Below are 19,333 nucleotides of genomic sequence, written 5' to 3'. Positions count from 1 at the left end.
CCATCTTGATGATTTTCTATGCCCACCCTGGGATCAGAACACAGCACAGACATTAGCTCCTCAGCAAGTGCCCAACCTGATGTCAGATAGTAACCGCAGTTTCATCTCCAGAAAGCGGCCAGCCTTAGGCCGCGTGACCACTGTCCTTCCTGTAAGCCAGCCACAGGCGTAGGCTGCCCACTGCTCTTTGTAGGAAGCAGGAACATGAACAGAACCTGCCCAACCAGGTCTGGGGAGGGAGCGAGGAGGGGCAATAAGACTGTGGCCTGTAGCTGACACTCCCTGTCCCTGTGTTCCAGCCCATGTTCTATAGGGCACCACGGGACGGAGGTCCCTTTCCCAGGCACTGTGGGCCAGGTCTCCAGACCCTCTTCTAAGCTCACCAGGCTCCAAGGTTTCCTCATCCTATTCCTGATGCCTTTTCAAAACTGCCCCAAGTCCAGAGATTCTAAACTTCTTGGACTAAGGATTTCTCTACAGCTAGAAAATTGAAGCCCCCAAAAAGCTTCTGTTTACATGACATATTTATTACTATTTGTCATGCAAGAAGTTAAAACAGAAATTTTAAAAATATTTATTCATGTATCTAATAACAAGAAAACCATTAAATGTTAATATAATTAACACTTGTTATTTAAAAAGTGATTATATTTTCCAATTCAAAAACTTTTCATGAGAGAATTTACAAATTTTTTTAAGCCAGCCGCTTAACAGAAGACAGATGGATTCTACATCTAATCTGTTGTGATACGACATGTTATGTAGCATCTGGAAAATTCTGAGAGAATGAGTGAAAAAGGCAAATACCTTTGGGTTATTATGAAAATCATTTCAACCTTTTGGACACTCTGGAAGGATCCTGAGGAGCACCCTTGGGAACCACTGCTCTAACTTGTGAACCACATCTAAACTTCAGTGGAGCCAAGTATTTATTTCTGGACTGTTTCCAAAATATTTAAGGTGGTTTTAAATATAGATCTAGAACTGCTGACACATGCAATAATACAGATGCATCTCAAAAGCATTCTGATAAATTAAATAAGACACATACAAAAGACCACATATTGTAGGATCTTATTTACCTAAAATTCTAGAAGAGACAAAACTATAGGGACAGACAAAAAGAACAGTGGTGGCTAGGGGTCGGGGATGCAGGGAGATTGCAAGGGGCACAGGAAACTTTTAGAGGAATCCAAATAATTTTATCTTCATAAAAATGTGTGGGTACACATTTGTATTATAAATAATACCTTGACAAACATGCATAAGACAAACATGCATATCTGAGAGTATAATCCATTCACTCATTCACCTGCTTTATTTGATGCTAGTACTCTTTGGGCAGTAGATACTAGGGGAAGAAAAGGAAGGCATCTGCATGCATGCTATGTTCCCAGTTCAGTGGGGCAGACACAGAGCTCTGAGAGAGGCACCTGGTGTAGGGTGATCTGACCCAGTCTGGGCTGCCAAGGAAGAGGCCACTGGGAAGAAACACTAAGTTAGCAATACAGGAGTTAACTAGATGATGTGCAAGAAGAATTTAAAATGACATCTTAAAAAAATAAAAAAATAAAAAAAAATAAAATAAAATGGCATCTTAGGGGTGTGTGGGTGGCTCGGTCTTCAGCTCAGGTCATGATCTCAGGATCCTGGGATGGAGTCTCACACTGGGCTCTCTACTCAGCAGGGAATATGTTTTTCCCTCTCCCTCTGTGCTCACATGTGTATGGACACACACTCTTTCTCATTCTCTCAAACAAACAAATAAATCTTTAAAAAAAATAAATGACATCTTAAATTCCATGCACAATCTGCCCTTTCAATGATGAAGAGTGTACAACATTGTGGGTAAAGGTGCTGGGTCTGAATTCAGATGAGCTAGATCAACATTTAACCTACCACTCACTAGCTGTGCAATCCTGGACAAGTTACTTAACCTCTCTCAGCTGTGGTTTCCTCCCTGCACAAAGGGCGTAAAAGTGGTACCTCCTTTGTGGGGATTACACATAGAGTGCACACATGAGTTCCACGTCCACAATATCTAAGCCGTCATCACCATCTTCTAATTCTCATTAAAGGAAAGAGCAGGGACTGGGCATAGTGAACAGCCCTGAAAGGGAAGGTTGAGCACAACGTGATAAGTCCAAAGAGGCCAAGAAGAATTTAGGACGTCATTCTGGGAGAAAACAGAGAACCCATAAAAAAGAAAACAGCTTGCAATCAAATGCACAACCATCAACTGCCAGATGCACAGCTCATGCTTGGGTCCTCCACTCCAGCCACACTGGCCATTCCTATGTCCCTTGCATAATTTTGGTCACTCACCCTCCAGAGCCTGCATAAATGTGCAGTAGCACATTAGTATGGTGTCTAGGCAGCATGGAATTTTATGTCCTCAGAGAAAGGAAAACATAGGACCATACGAAGACTTGATCAAAAACATTCACAGTGGTGTGAAGCCTGGGTGGCTCAGTGGGTTGGGCTTCTACTCTTGGTTTTGGCTCAGGTTGTGACCTCAGGGGTCATAGAACTGAGCCCCATGTCGGGGGCTCTGCGCTCAGCATGGAATTTGCTTGGGGTTCTCTCTCTCCCTCTGCCCCTCCTCATACTCCTCTCTCTAAAATAAAATACCATAAAACAACCAAAAACATTTAAGAAGGTTTTATTCAAAATTGCCATTGAGATAATGCAAATGTCTCTCAGCAGGTGAATGGATGAACAAATAATGGTTTGTCCTTAGAATGGAATACTACATGGCACGAGAAAGGAGTCAGCTACTGATATATGCAAACACATGGATGAACCCCAAAATAATTATGCTGAGTGAGGGGCACCTGTTTGGCTCAGTCGGAAGAATGACCCTTGATCGCAGAGTCATGAGTTTGAGCCCCACACTGGAGACAGATTACATAAAAAAATTAAATTAAAAAAACCCAAAAAACAAAAAACCTATGCTGAGTCAAAGAAGCCCAACAAGATGGCCATGACACCAGCAGACTTCTGCTGTGATATATCTTTTCACCTAAAAAGTATTCCTGTTCATCAGTAAAACCAGCATTGTCTTTTCTGTGCTGTTTCAGGGTGGTGGTTCCTCCACAGACAGTGGCTTTTCATCTTCCTTATATTTCAAAATAGTTTATATAAGATGGAAACTGTCTGTTTCTTATAAAGTTAAAATAATCTATCAAGAGAAACAAGAGAGAAGAGGATATAAACAATGTCAGGAAAAATATATAATTTTCTTCATTTCTTCTTAATTATACCTACTTCTTGTGACAATTTTGTTAATTTTCTCAGAAATTCCTTTAGTTGCAACTCTCACTATTGCTGGTAGTATTGCTACTTATGTAGTTACTCCTTGCTAGAAGCATTCCCTGTTCTCCATCACTGATAAGAATGAACATATCCCACACAGCCGAGGAAAGCGTCACCTCTAGGTGCTAAATAGCACCTGCATGCGACCTGGAGTAATCCTGGAGGCCCACCTTTCTCCACACTACACATATCCCCATGCAGAGCAACAATTTTTGCCACAGGCTATATATTCAGTGTGTTTGTCTTTAAAGGTTATTCATATTATCAGTACCATAAACAGATAATCTGAATCCCTTGTTAAGAAATAGAAAGGAACTGTAAAAATAAATGCAATGAATGGACTTAGGATGCAGCCCATCACTTGCATTTTTGGGCATTTATTCCAGTGAAATGAAGACTTATTTTAACACAGGAATTTGTACATGAATGTCTACAACAGCTCTATTCATAATAGCTCCACCTCAGTTGCTTCTCAAGAGGTGGATAAACAAACTGTCCCTATTGGCCATGGAGCACTAATCAGCAATAAAAATTATTGATTGTGCAACAACTTGGATGAACCTGGGAATTATGCTGAGTTTAAAAAGTCAATTAATCCCAAAAGGTCACATATTGTGTGAGTCCATTTATAAAAATGTTCTTGAATGATAAAGTGAGGGGCGCCTGGAGGCTCAGTTGGTTAAGCATCTGCCTTTGACTCAGGTCATGATCTCAAGGTCCTGGGATTGAGTCCCAAGTTGGGCTCCCTGCTCCTCTGCCTCTCCCCCTGCTTGTGTTCTCTCACGCAAATGAAGTAAAATATTTTTAAAAAGAAAAAAAGAAATGCCAAAGTGACAGATATGGAGATGAGTTTAGTGGTGCCTGGGTTTAGGGATGGGAGGGCAAAGGTGTGGGTGGCAATAAAGTGGTGGCAGGAAGCCTGATTAGGGTGGTACATGTGGTACCTATATCCACATGCAAAACAATCTAGACACAGACTTACATCCTTCACAGAAATGAACTGATAATGGCTCACAGAGCTAAATGTAAAATGTGAAGCTATAGAATTCCTACAAGATGGCAGAAGAAAATGTAGGTAACTTTGGGTGGGGTGGTGACTTATTGGATACCACATCGAAGGTTCAAACCATCAAAGAAACAATTGATAAGTTAGACTTTACTAAAATTAACAACTTCTGTTCTGTAAAAGACAGCATTAAGAGAATGAGAAGAGGGGATGCCTTTGGCTCAGGACCTTGTCATGATGTCAAGGTCCTGGAATCAAGCCTTGCATCAGGCTCCCTGCTCAAACAGGAGCCTGCTTCTCTCTCCCTGCCCCTCCCCTTCACTACTCATGCTCTCTCTCTCAAACAAATAAATAAAATCTTTTTTGGGGGGGATCCCTGGGTGGCTCAGCAGTTTGGCGCTGCCTTTGGCCCAGGGCGCGATCCTGGAGTCCCAGGATCGAGTCCTGTGTCGGGCTCCCGGCATGGAGCCTGCTTCTCCCTCCTCCTGTGTCTCTGCCTTTCTCTATGTCTATCATAAATAAATAAATAAATAAATAAATAAATAAACAAACAAACAAACAAATCTAAAAAAATAAATCTTTTTTTTTTAAAAAGAGAACATGAAAAGAGAAGCCAGACGGATCCCTGGGTGGCGCAGCGGTTTAGCGCCTGTCTTTGGCCCAGGGCGCGATCCTGGAGACCCGGGATCGAATCCCACGTCGAGCTCCCGGAGCATGGAGTCTGCTTCTCCCTCTGCCTGTGTCTCTGCCTCTCTCTCTCTGTGTGACTATCATAAATAGAAAAAAAAAAAAAGAAGAAGAAGAAGAAAAGAGAAGCCAGAGACTGGGAAAAAACATTTGCAAGAGACATATCTGATAAAGGACTAGTTTTAAAATATACAAAGGATTCCTAAAATTCAACAATGAGAAAACAATCCAATTAAAAGAAGAGCAAGAAACTTGAACAGATACCTCATCAAAAAAGATATATAAATGAGAAGCATATGAGAAGATGCTAAATATTATGTCATTGGGGAATTTCAAATTAAAACAATAAATTACCACCAGACACATATTACAATGGACAAACCCAAAATACAGTGCCAAATGCTGATGAGGACATGGAGAACAGGAACTCTCACTCACTGCTGGTGGAAAGGCAAAACGATGCAACCCCAATGGTGCTTTCTTACAAAACTAAACATACTCTCACCGTGCCATCTGGTAATCTCACTCCCTGGTGTTTACTCAAATGAGTAGAAAACATGTTCACAAGTAATTATAGTAGCTTTATTCATAGTTGCCTAAAGCTAGAAACAACGAAGATGACCTCCAGAAGGTAACTAGATAAACAAACTGTGGTACAACCAGACAACAGGATGTTATTTAGCTTAAAATGAAATGAGCTATTTAGCTATGAAAGGACTTGGAGCAAACTTATTATCAGTCAGTAGAACTTACTGCTCCTTGTTGTGCCCAAGATCGCGAATCCAAGAAACCACCAAGGAGCCGACACCGATGCAAACACATGAGGGTTTATTGACAAGCTCGAGCTTGGGTCCAAGTATATCCAACACAGGGGAGCAGGGACTTGGACCCCGAGACTAAGAGGGGTAGCAGCTTTATAGGGACCAGTGGCCAATGGGATACGCAGAAAGTTGCACAGTCATGTCGGTCCACACGCAGGTGGCCAATCGAATTACATCTTACCCTATAGTATCCATTTGAGCTGGCCTATTACTTTGGTCAGAATCGATGCGCAGTTGTGGCGGGCACAGGGCGGGGTTACATTGTTGTGAGCCGATTTCCGATAAGGGTGTGTCCAGCGGCTTGACTAGGGTGGGGCAGCGCCTTAAGCAATAAGCAGGTCATGTGGGGGTCATACAGGAGGTGGCAGGTGCAGCATAAAATGGAGTTAGTTCTGCTCTGCTTGTCCAGGGGTAGGGGATTTTTGTTAAATTTTCTGGGTCCCACATCCTGAGTCAAAGAATCCAATCTGAAAAGGCTACATACTATATGATCACAACTACATGACACCTTGGAAAAGACACAACTACGGAGACAGTAAAAAGATTGTTGGTTGCCAGAGGTTAGCAGGATGGACGGATGAACGGGCAGAGCACAGAGGAACAATTGTGCATGGTACCACGACAGTGGGGATATGTCATCACACAGTTGGTAAAATCCCCAAATGTACAAGTTGAACCCGAATGTAAACTACGGACTTTGGGAGGTGATGATGTGTCCCCACGGGCTCATGACTGTAATAAATGTTCTATTATGGCGCAGGACATTGGCAGTGGGGGAGGTTCCCTGTGTGGGGGCAGAGGTATACTTGGAAGTGTCTGTACGTTCTGTTCAATTATGCTTGAATCTGAAGCTGCTCTAAAAGTTTAAGATCATCAATCTCACAGAATCAAAATAGAATGGCGGTTGTCAGGGGCTGTAAGGAGTGGGAAATGAGAGTTATTAATCAAATGCACCAAGTCTCAATCATGCAAGACGAGCAAGGTCAAGAGATCTACCATACAACACCACTCCTACAAGTAACAATATCCCATTGTACACTTCACACATCTTACTAAGAGAGTAGGTATGCTAAGTGTTCTTAGGAAAATAAACTAAAACTTAACCTCTTGCTCTTGTTTTTAAGTGAACAATAAAAATGTTGCTTGTAGCTATCAAGTGTTTTGGGACTCCCCAGGAAACCTGAAGCCAAGGGTGGAAAATGAGGCCAGTGCTGGAGTGATAATTAGTGGTTAGTGACAGCAGATGGAACCAACAGTAAAGAGCACAATAAAGAAATTCACAGCACAAGCAAAAAAAAAAAAAAAAAAAAAAAAGCTTTTGTTTCAAAATCTCCACCGCTCTTATATTAATTAGAAAATGTATACCATTCTTATAATCAGAAAGTTCTAGACTTGTAAATAATAGGTTCTGCAAGAGTTCCATAACTAAAGGAAAAGGTTTTTGTAATCTAGAAATACAAGGCCTGCATGGTGTTCTCAGCATGCTCCTTCCTCCTTGTCCCCCAACTGCAGTGGTGCCCTAGCTGCCTACAAGGTGTGCCTGGGTAGCTCTCTGGGGCACGCTTCTTTCCTTCTCATCCTGAGAGACTCTCCTTATACATGACATGCGTTTCTAGATTTCTGATGCTATTTCTTTTCCTTTTTTCTTTTAAAGATTTTATTTATTTATTCATGAGAGAGAGAGAGAGAGAGAGGCAGAGACACAGGCAGAGACACAGGCAGAGGGAGAAGCAGGCTCCATGCAGGGAGCCCAACATGGGTCTCGATCCCGGGACTCCAGGATCACGCCCTGGGCCCAAGGCAGGCACCAAACCGCTGAGCCACCAGGGGATCCCTCTGATACTATTTCTTGATATGAATACAGGCACATCTCATTTTAGCGCGCTCTGCTTTACTGTGCTTTGCAAATATTGAGTTTTTTACAAATTGAAGATCTGTGGCAACTCTGCATCAAGCAAGTCTTCTGGTGCTATTTCTCCAATAGTATCTGCTCCCTTCATGTCTCTGGGTCACATTCTGGTAAGCCTCATAATTTTTCAAGCCTTTTCATTATTATTATATGTGTGATGGTGACCTGTGATCAGTGATTTTGACCTGCTGAAAGCCCAGATGATGGTTAGCATTTTTAACAAGTATTTGCAAATTAAGTTACATACATTTTTTTAGACATAATGCTATTGTATACTTAATACACAAGAGTATAAACATAATTTTTATAGAACTACCTTTTATATGCACTGGGAAACCAAAAAATTTGTTTGGTTAGCTTTATTGCAGTATTTGTTTTTATCAGTGGTCTACAACTAAACCTGTAACATCTCCAAGGTATGCCCATATTTAATAATTAAGTATACGTTCTTTTAATACCCAAAAGTGTAAGCTCCCATAATGAAATTTAATTTCTCTAGATCTTATTTCAATCAGTGCTATGGTCGGTAATGAATCTCGTCAGGAAGCTTGAGTCTTTTTAAAAGGCGTACAGAGAAAAAAAATCTATTACCACTTGCATAATCAGCAAGATAAAAATATTTCGTTTAAAAAAAGTTCAAACAGAAAAAATACAAAACTGATTAACAAATCCAAGAGCTGTTTCTTCAAGAAAAAGCAAGAAAAAAACCAGCGACTTCTGGGCTAGAAAGAGAATATACAAAATTAGGGATCAGAAAAGTGAGGTAACCCCATATGAGATAATCTCTTTTAATAGAGAATATCACATACTTTGCTAAGCTAATAAATTTTTATAATTCAATTATGACTATTTTGTAAGAAAACATAGTGACAATCTTCTCAAATTGTTAGGGAAAAAAAATGAATGAAACCTAGAACTAAAGGAGGTACTGGGTAAAGCTATTGAAGAAATATATCCTGAAGGACACTGAACCCAGAAACACCAACAGGCACTCCCCCCTAACTTTTAAGAAATAATTATCAAATCATACCGTTAGCGGCAAAACACGGGAAACCAGAGAGAATGTTCAAAAGCAAAGCTGGTTTTAGTATAATCGACAAATACAATCAATACAGTCCCACAAAGAAAACTACCAATGAATTTCAAAGTACAAAGAGATGCAATAATCTTGGTAGTATAAAAGCATATTAGGTAGGAATGTAAAACAACACAGCTGATATGGAAAACAGCTTGGTAGGTCCTCAAAATGTTAAGCACAGAATTACCATATGATCCAGCAATTCCAATTCTTGGCTAAATACCCCACAGAACTAAAAACAGGTACTCAAGATACTGCAGACCGATGCTTACAGGTGCATTGTTCACAGCAGCTAAAAGGTGGAAGCAACCCAAGTGTCTCTCATTAGATGGATAAACAAAATGTGATACACACATACATAGAATATTATTCAGGCATAAAAAGGAATGAAATTCTGCTACAATTATACAACATACACGAACCTTAAAAACATTATGCTGCATGAAACAGGCCAGACACAAAAGGACAGACGCCAAGGACAAATATTCTATAATTCCACTTATAGGAGGCACCTAAAAATAGTCAAATTCATAGAGAAAGAAAGTAGAATTCTGTTCGCCAGGGGCTAGATGATGCATGGGGTGGGAAGGAGGAGCTATCATTTAATTGGTACAAAGCTTCTGTTTGAGATGATGGAAAAAATTCTGGAAATTGATAGGGGTGATGTCGCACAATGTGAATGTATTTAGAAATTGCCAGAGAATAAAAGAAAGGTATTAAAAGATTAACAAAGTTCAATATGTAGTCCCAATAACAAATATTTAATTAAGGACATTCCCTTAAGACCATATTCATACCTACCTCAAACCAGTAATTAAAAACAAGCATTACTGATACGAAAGACACTAGACAGATGATGTTCACTATTAGCATGATTTAATACTGTTCTAGAAGTGTAATTTAATAAAGCAAGAGAAGATACAAAGTATAACTATAAAAACTGGAAGAGAAAAAATACTTGATAGTTGTCTTCAGACAAAATTCAAAAAACTACAAAAAACTAATGAATGAGAAAGTGGCCATTTGCCAAATAAACTCCAACAGCTTTCTGCATACCAAAATTTACAAATTAAAATGTGCATTGGAAAAGGTCCACACCACAATTAGAAGAAAGAATGTTTTAATTCTCCAATAATTGTCTTCACAGGAAATGAGAAAATTATGGAGCTATTTTATAGTCAGGGGTATGAAGTAAGATTTGGTATAATGATGAAACTGTTATGGGTCCTTTATGAGAAGATTTAATATTTCAGGGTATCTTTTCTCTTTTTGATGCTACTATAAATAGAACTATTTTCTTGACTTCATTTTTATTGTTCATTGTGAATGTATAGCAATACTACTGATTTTATGCAGTTGGGCCCTGATCCTTTTGTGTCTGGCCTGTTTCATGCAGCATAATGTTTTTAAGGTTCGTGTATGTTGTATCGTGTATAATTGTAGCAGAATTTCATTCCTTTTTATGCCTGAATAATATTCCATGTATGTGTGTATCACATTTTGTTTATCTATCTATTGAGAGACACTTGGGTTGCTTCCACCTTTTAGCTGCTGTGAACAATGCATCTGTAAGCATCGGTCTGCAGTATCTTGAGTACCTGTTTTTAGTTCTGTTTTTAGCCTTACCAATCCCCTGTGCAGTCAAACACCTGATATAACTTGGGGGGAGGGGGGGGTGAAGGGGAGAAGGAGTGGTAGGAGGAAAGAGAGAAAGAGAATCCCAAGTAGGCTGCGCTCCCAGAGCGGAGCCCAACATAGGGCTGGATCTCACCACCCTATGAGACACTGAGACCATGACCTGAGCCGGAATCAAGAGTTGGACGCTTAACCCACTGAGCCACACAGGTGTCCCTAATCATAACTTTTTTTAAAAAACCTGATAACTTTTGGCTCCCTGAAAAGTTAGCTATTAACAACCTACTGTTGACCAGAAGCCTTACGTATAAAAGTCAATTAACCTGTATTGTATACATTATACCCTGTATTTTTACAATACAGTAAGTCACAGAAAAGGAAATATTAAGAAAATTGTAAGAGAAAACAGAACTGTACTATAAAAAATCCATGAATAAGTGAACTCACACAGTTCCAACCTGCATTGTTCAAGGGTCAAGTTCATACTGATCTTATATCCAATAACCTAGCTGAACTTACAAGTTCTAATAGGTTTTCAGTAGATTCTTACGGTTTTCTCTCTGTAAGACCATGCCATTTGCAAAGAGAAACAGTTGGGCTTCTTCCTTTCTGGTGTGAAGATAACCTGTCATTTCTTGCCCAATGGCCCTGGCTGGAACCTCCCACTACAATGATGAATAGAAGTGGTGAGAGTAGACACCCTTGTCTTTTTCTGGTTATTAGGGGGAAAGCACTTAGTCTTTGTCATGTATGATGTTAGCTATGCAGTTTTTTGATGTCCTTTATTAGACTAAGAAGTTCATTCTATTTCTAGTTTGTTGAGGGTTTTATCATGGAAGGGTATTGGACTTTGTCAAATGGTTTATCTGTGTCTATTAAGATGATCATGTGTTTTTTGTCCTCTATTAATATGGTGTATTTCACCAATTGATTTTTGTATGTTAAACCAGTCTTGCAGTCCGGGGATAAATCTCACTTGTTCATGGTGTATAGTGATTTTCTGTACTGTTGGATTTAGCCTGCTAGTATTTTGTTGAGAATTTCTGCATCTATATTAATAAGAGATACTGTCTATAGCTTTGTTTTGCAACGTCTTTGCCTGATTTTGGTATCAAGGTAATGTTAACCATATAGAATAGGTTGGGAAATGTTTCTTTATATTCTATTTTTTTTTAATTCATGAAGAATTGATATAAATTCTTTAAATGTTTGGCAGAATTTACCAATGAAGCCACCTGGGTGTTGTTTTGTTGTTGTTTTTCCTAATTCAATCTTCTTACTTGTTACAGGTTTACTCAGAGTTCCTGTTTCTTTTTAATTCAGTTTCAATAATTTATGTGTTTCTAGTAATTTGCTTCTTTTTTTCAAAGACTTTAAAAATTTATTTATTTGAAAGCGAGTGAGAGAGAGCACAAGCAGGGGGAGGGGGCAGCAGGAGAGGGAGAAGGAGAAGCAGACTCCCCGCTGAGCAGGGAGTCCAATGCAGGGCTCCATCCCAGGACCATGACCAGAGCCAAAGGCAGACACTTTCTTGCCTGAGCCACCCAGGTGCCCGGAATCTATTTCATCTATGCTATCTACTTTAGTGGCATACAATTGTTTATTCTTTCACAATCCTTTTTATTTTTGTAAGGTCAGTAGTGCTGTCCCAACTTTCATTTCTGATTTTAGTTATTTGCATCTTCTTCTCTTGGTCGGTCTAGCCAAAGGTTTGTCAGTTTTGTTTCTCTGTTCAAAGAACCAACTTTCGGTTTTGCCGATTTTCTCTACTATTTTTCTACTTTTTTATTTCATTAATCTCTACTCTTATTTCCTTCTGCTTGTTTTAGATTTCGTCTAGTGTTATTCTTTTTCCAATGTTTTAAGGTAGGTTAGCTTACTGATTTGAGACCTTTTAAAAATTTTGTTATTTACAGCTATAAATTTCTAAGTAGTGCTTTAGCTACATTCCATAAAGTTTTGGTATGTTGTGTCTTGAAGTAGTTTCTAATTTCCCTTGTGAATTCTTTGATCCCTTGATTATAAGGTGTCTGTTTCATGAAACTGACCCTCAATATAAGGAATGCAATTTAAATACATGAAACACACTTTGCCGCTCAGCTACTGGGAAGCTGAAGATGGTATCTGCTTAACAATGTCAAAAATCCCTTTTGAAATTCACTGAATTCATTTTATTATGCACTCATGGGCTGACACCTGCAGTTTCAAAAACAACTCGCCATGTTCATAATGTCAACATGGGTCAGGGCAGAAAGAGAGAAAGACTAGAGACAAAGCAAGGAGCAGAAGCTGCCCCTGGGAGTGGAAGGAGGAAGTCTTAAATAACTGATGCAGCCTCAGATGTCACCAGGGACCAAGCAGGGAAATGGACCTACATGAAGTGGTCTCTTCTCAGATCATGGGGAGAGAACATGCTCTACTTAATGGCAGATATTTCCACCCTAAAGTAATCTTTACATCACTTCTGGTGATTATCAATCCCTACACTGTACTGCTTAACACGGCTCTGGAACTAGGGTGCCCATGCCCCTGCAGAGGAGCAGTGCACAGCCTAGGTACAAGTAGCCGGACATGTGTGCACTTTTGACGAAACGGGCAAGCATGTAAGGACTTGAGGACCTGACTTTTTTTTCCTTCTTTAAACATGTTTTCAGATAATATCTGGACCAGTCTTCTCCCATTGCTTTTGCTATCTCACTCTCATAAGAATTTTTAAATTGTGTATCTCTTTGCACATTTAAAAGTTGACACCTAAAATTTGTTATAAGTTTAAAGGGGTGCCTCTGGGATCCCTGGGTGGCGCAGCGGTTTGGCGCCTGCCTTTGGCCTAGGGCGCGATCCTGGAGACCCAGGATCGATTCCCACGTCGGGCTCCCGGTGCATGGAGCCTGCTTCTCTCTGCCTGTGTCTCTGCCTCTCTTTCTCTCTCTGTGACTATCATAAATAAATAAAAATTAAAAAAAAAAAAAATAAAAAAATAAAAAAATAAAGGGGTGCCTGGATGACTCAGTTGGAAGAATATGCAACTCCTGATCTTGGGGTCATAAGTTCCAGCCTCAGGCTGGGCACAGAGATTACTTTAAAAAAAAAAAAAAAAAAAAACATAGATACATACATACAAACAATTTAAGTTTAAAAGTTTTGGGGCACCTGGCTGGCTCACTTGGAAGAACATGCAACTCCTGATCTCAGGGTTGTGAGTTCAAGCCCCATGTTGGGTGTAGAGATTACTTAAAAATAAAATCTTAAGAAAAATCAAGGGTGCCTAGGTGGCACAGTTTGCTAAGCGCTGAACTCTTGATTTCGACTCAGGTCATGATCTCAGGGTCATGGGATCAAGCCCCACATTGGCTCTGTGCTCAGCAAGGAGTCTCTCTCTCCCTCTGACCATCCTGCCCACCACTCTCTCTTACTCTCAAACAAATCTTAAAAGAAAAGTTTTTAGGGGTGCCTGTGGGGCTCAGTCAGTTGGGTGTCCAACTCTTAGTATCAGCTTGAGTCATGGTCTCATGGATCCTGGAATTGAGCTCCAACTCAGGATCCCAGATCAGCAAGGAGTCTGCTTGAAGATCCCTTCCCCCTGCCCTTCCTCCTACTCGTGAGCACTCTCTTGCTCTCTCTCTCAAATAAATAATCTCTAAAAAATTTTTAAAATTAAATAAGTTGACACACTTAAATAGGAAATAATTTTTGATATATAGTAAATACTGATCATTTAAAGTATATAACTCTCTTAAGTGTATGCAACAGAATCAAAATACCATAGTGACTTAATACCTACTATCATCCCCTCTGAAAATACATGAATATGCTAATTGTTAGGTCAGAAACCTGTGCTTCCTTTTTCCCCTTGAACTTACATTCCTATTTTGCTTCCCACAGTATAATCCTAATGTAGTATGTTTTATACTTCAAACTATTTGTTGATATTCTTGTTATATCCCTCTTGAACAAAAATGCATATAAACAGAAATAAAGGGGATCCCTGGGTGGAGCAGCGGTTTGGCGCCTGCCTTTGGCCCAGGGCGCGATCCTGGAGACCCGGAATCGAATCCCACGTCGGGCTCCCGGTGCATGGAGCCTGCTTCTCCCTCTGCCTGTGTCTCTGCCTCTCTCCCTCTCTCTTGGTGACTATCATAAATAAATAAAAATTAAAAAAAAAAAAAAAACAGAAATAAAAACATTTTAAATCTCTGTAGCAATAAGATTCTACATTAAAACTTTCTTTCTGGGGATCCCTGGGTGGCACAGCGGTTTGGCGCCTGCCTTTGGCCCAGGTGCATGGAGCCTGCTTTTCCCTCTGCCTATGTCTCTGCCTCTCTCCCTCTCTCTGTGTGACTATCATTAAAAAAAAAAAAAAAAAAATTAAAACTTTCTTTCTGGGGGATCCCTGGGTGGCTCAGCAGTTTAGCGCCACCTTCAGTCCAGGGCATGATCCTGGAGTCCCGGGATCAAGTCCCACATCGCGCTCCCTACATGGAGCCTGCTTCTCCCTCTGCCTGTGTCTCTCTCTCTCTGTCTCTCATGAATAAATAAATAAAATCTTAAAAAAAAATAAAACTGTTTCCTTTTGGATGAAGTTATTACAATTATTAATATACATAGTAATCAAGATGACAAATATATTTTGACAAATACACCTGTAATGAGATGGATTCCACTACTTTTCCAAGTGCATCATGTGTATAGATGTATGTAATTTATTGACAGAATAAAGGCAGGGGTTAGCATCAATTCTATTTGTTTTTGTTTTTAAATTGTAAGTGCTAGGGACTTCTTCAATCAATAAATGGGAACTGAAGTTTAGTATTACCACCACTTCTTTTAATTCCTTCAGGGTTATATGCCAAAAATCAGAGTGAAAAAATTGTTTTTGATGAACTGGTAGCTTAATTAAGCCCTCTTTAATATTTGTTGACAGCCAAGAATTTGATACCACCTAACTTGTAAAATATTTTTACGCCATTAGACATTCCCTTACTATTTATTTCTCAGCTTTTAACAAGATCTGAGCCTCTTCCTCACTTGGAGTCAACCTTGGTCTGCCCTTAGCATGGATCCTCCCCCACCCTGATAACTGATCAAGCCTCTCATCCCGTTTTTGATGTCTCAGTCCTTGTCCTGCCATTGGCAGGAATTAGGCCAATTTAGCAAGAATTGCTCTACATTTGATATGTCTTCTTAGTAAATTTCCATCCACTGATTTCCTTAAATCTGCTTGTTGGCTATAAATCCCAAGCTGTCTCCTCAAACGGATTCCAGACGGGACTGCACAAGGAACTGACCTTTCCCACCTGGCTCCTCCTTCTGCCTCCTCCAGCCCTCAGTCCACCCCCTAGACCTCTCCCTTCCCCACAGTCAGTAGGACTTCAGGGCCTGCCTCCATCAGGGGCTCTGAAGGGACTCGGGGACCAGCAAACGCAAACCCTTGAGGCCTAAGAGAATCAGAAACAGGCTGGATATTCTACCCCCTTGGTTGAGCTATGGAAACACCTGGACTGCTGCTTGGTGTTTCCATAAAGTCCCTCACCCAAAATTACATATCAGGGGAGACAACAATCTTAAAAGCCTCTCCCACAAATATCAGCCCTCATATTAAGTATCTTAACTTGCTCCATCTCCCAAAAACACAATTCAGATAAAACCATCCAGCAGGGCCAGGAACCAACCCTTACATAAGCTACTGAGTTTTTTTATTAGTGTGTTTATGCCTGACTCATGGCTAGAATTTCAGAATGAAAGCAGTAAGATCTTTATTTGCATTGTTGGCATTTCATGTATGTATGTATGTATGTATGTATGTATATATGTATATACACATTACCTATATGTGTTATTTTCCTACCTTCAGATGGTATTACCAAATTAAGTTATAAAATCCCTTAAAGGAGCTCTCTTCTAATTGGCTTAGAGAGAAATAAGCACTGATATAAATAAATATTCCTCAAAATCTCAGAAATATAGGAACTAATCCAAATGTGCTTCAAGTTCACATGTAAAGATCAGTTTGGTATTGTCAGTTTAATAAAAACAGGTACATCTTCTGAGTTATCAGCATTTAAGTATACTATAAGCATAGATTGTAATTCCATTTGAGTAATAAAATAATCTCTCTACAAGTAAATCTACCAAGTAAATTTGCAGTAAAAATTGTCTGATATCCATTCCTTCATGCATATATTAAGCACAGCAATAAAACATAAAAAACATGTATTTAACTTTCTTAGGGTTTTTGCTTTTATAATTTTTTTGATACCTGCCTAACATGCACATGTTATACAGTTAACAGGGAAATAACTTTGATGATGGCTAGTTTTGCTTAATGTCTTATGGAATCTTTTCAGAACAACCCAAGCATAATTGTTAAGAACACAGATATCAGGTTGATATAAGTGAAATAAATATATTATAAATGGGTTTTTTAACAATAATTATGTTTCATAATATATATGCCTAAAAATAGTTTTGAAAATCTTTACGTTAGGATAGGTTAAAGAATAAATACTCCTTAACTATCTAAATTAATTCTAGGTAAGAAAACATTAAAACAATCTTTAAGCATAAGTTTAACGTTATATACTTTTACCTTTTTATATTTATACAGTAAAGATGCTAAAAATAAGTATTTGAGATTGTTAATAAACATGTCCCTTTGGTCACACTGAAAAACTGTACTGTGAGGAAGCATTTACCTATAAAAACTGAAATGGTATATTCAAAAAATTTGCTAATCTGCTACAAAATGCTGGTATATGACAGACAATTCACAATCATTTTCATTTTCCTCTATAAGATAAAGATTAATGGTTACAAATTTTAACCATAATATGTAAATGAAACCATTAGAAATAAGAGTGAAAGGCAACTTTGCATGAAAAATATACAAGGAACACAGAATGTATTTTTGTTGAGAAAAATAGATTTTACACTAAAGTAAAACAACTTATTTTTCCAGAATAAGAAAAAGGGAGAGCAGATGGATTCAGAAAGTTGCAGAACTTTTGTCAAAAAGAATTTCATGTTGTGTGGTTAAAGCTGGCTAAGACTGGATGAATTTATCTATAAGGTTTTGTTTGTTTTGTTTTGGTTTTTTTTTAAATAAGCCTTGGTATCAACAATACCTATGTAAAACTAGAGTTTGGTTTCTTACTGCTAAAATTTTCTTAGGCAATAATTATGCCCTTAGAAGGAACTATAAAAGGTTTTTTCTTTACATTTTAAGCTATCTGCCTAGAAGACAAAGACTCTATGTCTTACCAGAATACTTTCCTGTGCCTTATTTTAATCTTTATCACGTTTTTGACTATTTAACCAAATATTCTCACTTTTAAAACACCTAGGGTTGTTTTGTTACAATCATATTATTTCCTACAGCTACTTTGAATTCTTTTATTGTCAATTTGCTTAAATAAGTAGCTATGTATTCTTTCACAGTGACCTAGGATCCTAGTTAGCGAAGCGTTCAAACCTTTTGACATTGTTGACAATTTGCGATAGTCTGCCTTCCTTCCCCATATCAAATCCTAATAAAACCTTCATCTCAAACTGACCTTGGGATTTCCCAGAAAGTCCCTGGAAAGTCACAAAGATTTGTTCTTTATCTTGTGAAAAGAGAGATGTTAAAAATAATTAGGTTTCTGGGATGTGTGGCTGGCTCAGTCCATAGAGCCTGTGACTCTTGATCTTGGGGCTGTCAGTGCAAGCCCCACGTTGTGTATAGAGATTACTTAAAATAAAAGCTTAAAAAAAATTAGGTTTGATATGTTGAGTTGCATATCAGCATTGTCAAATAAGAGATGTTCAACCTCCCCTAGGTTATATTTACATGAGAAATATCAGTAATGTAAGTATTTCAGAAATTGTAGGCAGTTCCTAGAAATGTGTCAATGCCCTTACTACCCATGATATGTATACCTGGCATAATGTAATATATATGCCTAGTATAACCAGTCATAACTCTGGTTAAGATTTAAAATGCTATCTGTCACAGAAATAACCAAATTTCCTTGACAATTGTTTTTTTATAATGAACTCTCATCAGATCTTTAACCGTGGTCATTTTAAGTTTTTTGTCATCCACAGATAGTTGTTTTACACAGATTCTTCCCTGAAAGTGTTTGCAATCCATTACAGTTTATAATTTGAGTGGAGTGTCATACTTGGGAACGATGCATACCATCACATATAATCAGACAGCTTTAAGGAACTAACATCTACTTTTTGGAGCCACTGCTTACAAAGAAGCTCTCTTGGAAAAACAGTCCTGGTACTTGACTTAAAAGGTCCCAGCCTTACTTACAGGTAGGTCACTATCTGGCAGTCCCAATGACCATAAGATATTTTGGGGACTTCAAGACGAGAGGAGTTCCATCCAAATCTACCAGTACTGCACTTCCTGGAGTGGCTTCCTAGCTTTGAGTGGTTTTTATTTTTTATTTTTTTAAAGTTAATTTATTTTTTATTGGTGTTCTATTTACTAACATACAGAATAACCCCCAGTGCCCGTCACCCATTCACTCCCACCCCCCGCCCTCCTCCCCTTCTACCACCCCTAGTTCGTTTCCCAGAGTTAGCAGTCTTTACGTTCTGTCTCCCTTTCTGATATTTCCCACACATTTCTTCCCCCTTCCCTTATATTCCCTGTCACTATTATTTATATTCCCCAAATGAATGAGAACATATAATGTTTGTCCTTCTCCGACTGGCTTACTTCACTCAGCTTGAGTGGTTTTTAGAAGTTTAATCTGAGATCCCTTATAAAAAGTTCTAGCAAAACAGACTTAAAAACACCTATGTGTTCAATTGGCAATCTTGCTGCACTTTTGTAAATAATCAGGCCAAATCTAATGAGAACTATTTTGTAAAGAAAAATCATCTTACTT

The 19,333-nt window shown here is 38.9% G+C and overlaps 1 protein-coding gene across 8 annotated transcripts in view; it reads right to left on the bottom strand.

Moving 5' to 3' along the window:
- ABHD12 (abhydrolase domain containing 12, lysophospholipase) overlaps positions 1 to 19,333 on the bottom strand; it is a 66,543-nt gene that overhangs the window by 22,648 nt on the left and 24,562 nt on the right. Inside the window, exon 1 of one of the 8 annotated variants that reach the window (XM_077866039.1) lies at positions 5,762 to 5,845. The exons of 6 other annotated variants lie outside the window; for them this stretch is intronic. In XM_077866039.1, the coding sequence (XP_077722165.1) occupies positions 5,762 to 5,830 (69 nt within the window). In that variant the 5' untranslated portion in view covers positions 5,831 to 5,845. Of the gene's footprint in view, positions 1 to 76; positions 215 to 5,761; positions 5,846 to 19,333 lie in introns of those variants that run through there. One more of the 8 variants, XM_077866036.1, reaches the window with a different exon arrangement.

The sequence above is a fragment of the Canis aureus genome, chromosome 22 (genome assembly GCF_053574225.1).
Source record: "Canis aureus isolate CA01 chromosome 22, VMU_Caureus_v.1.0, whole genome shotgun sequence".
Lineage (NCBI taxonomy): Eukaryota > Metazoa > Chordata > Mammalia > Carnivora > Canidae > Canis > Canis aureus.
This window is presented reverse-complemented; position numbering and strand designations above follow the sequence as displayed.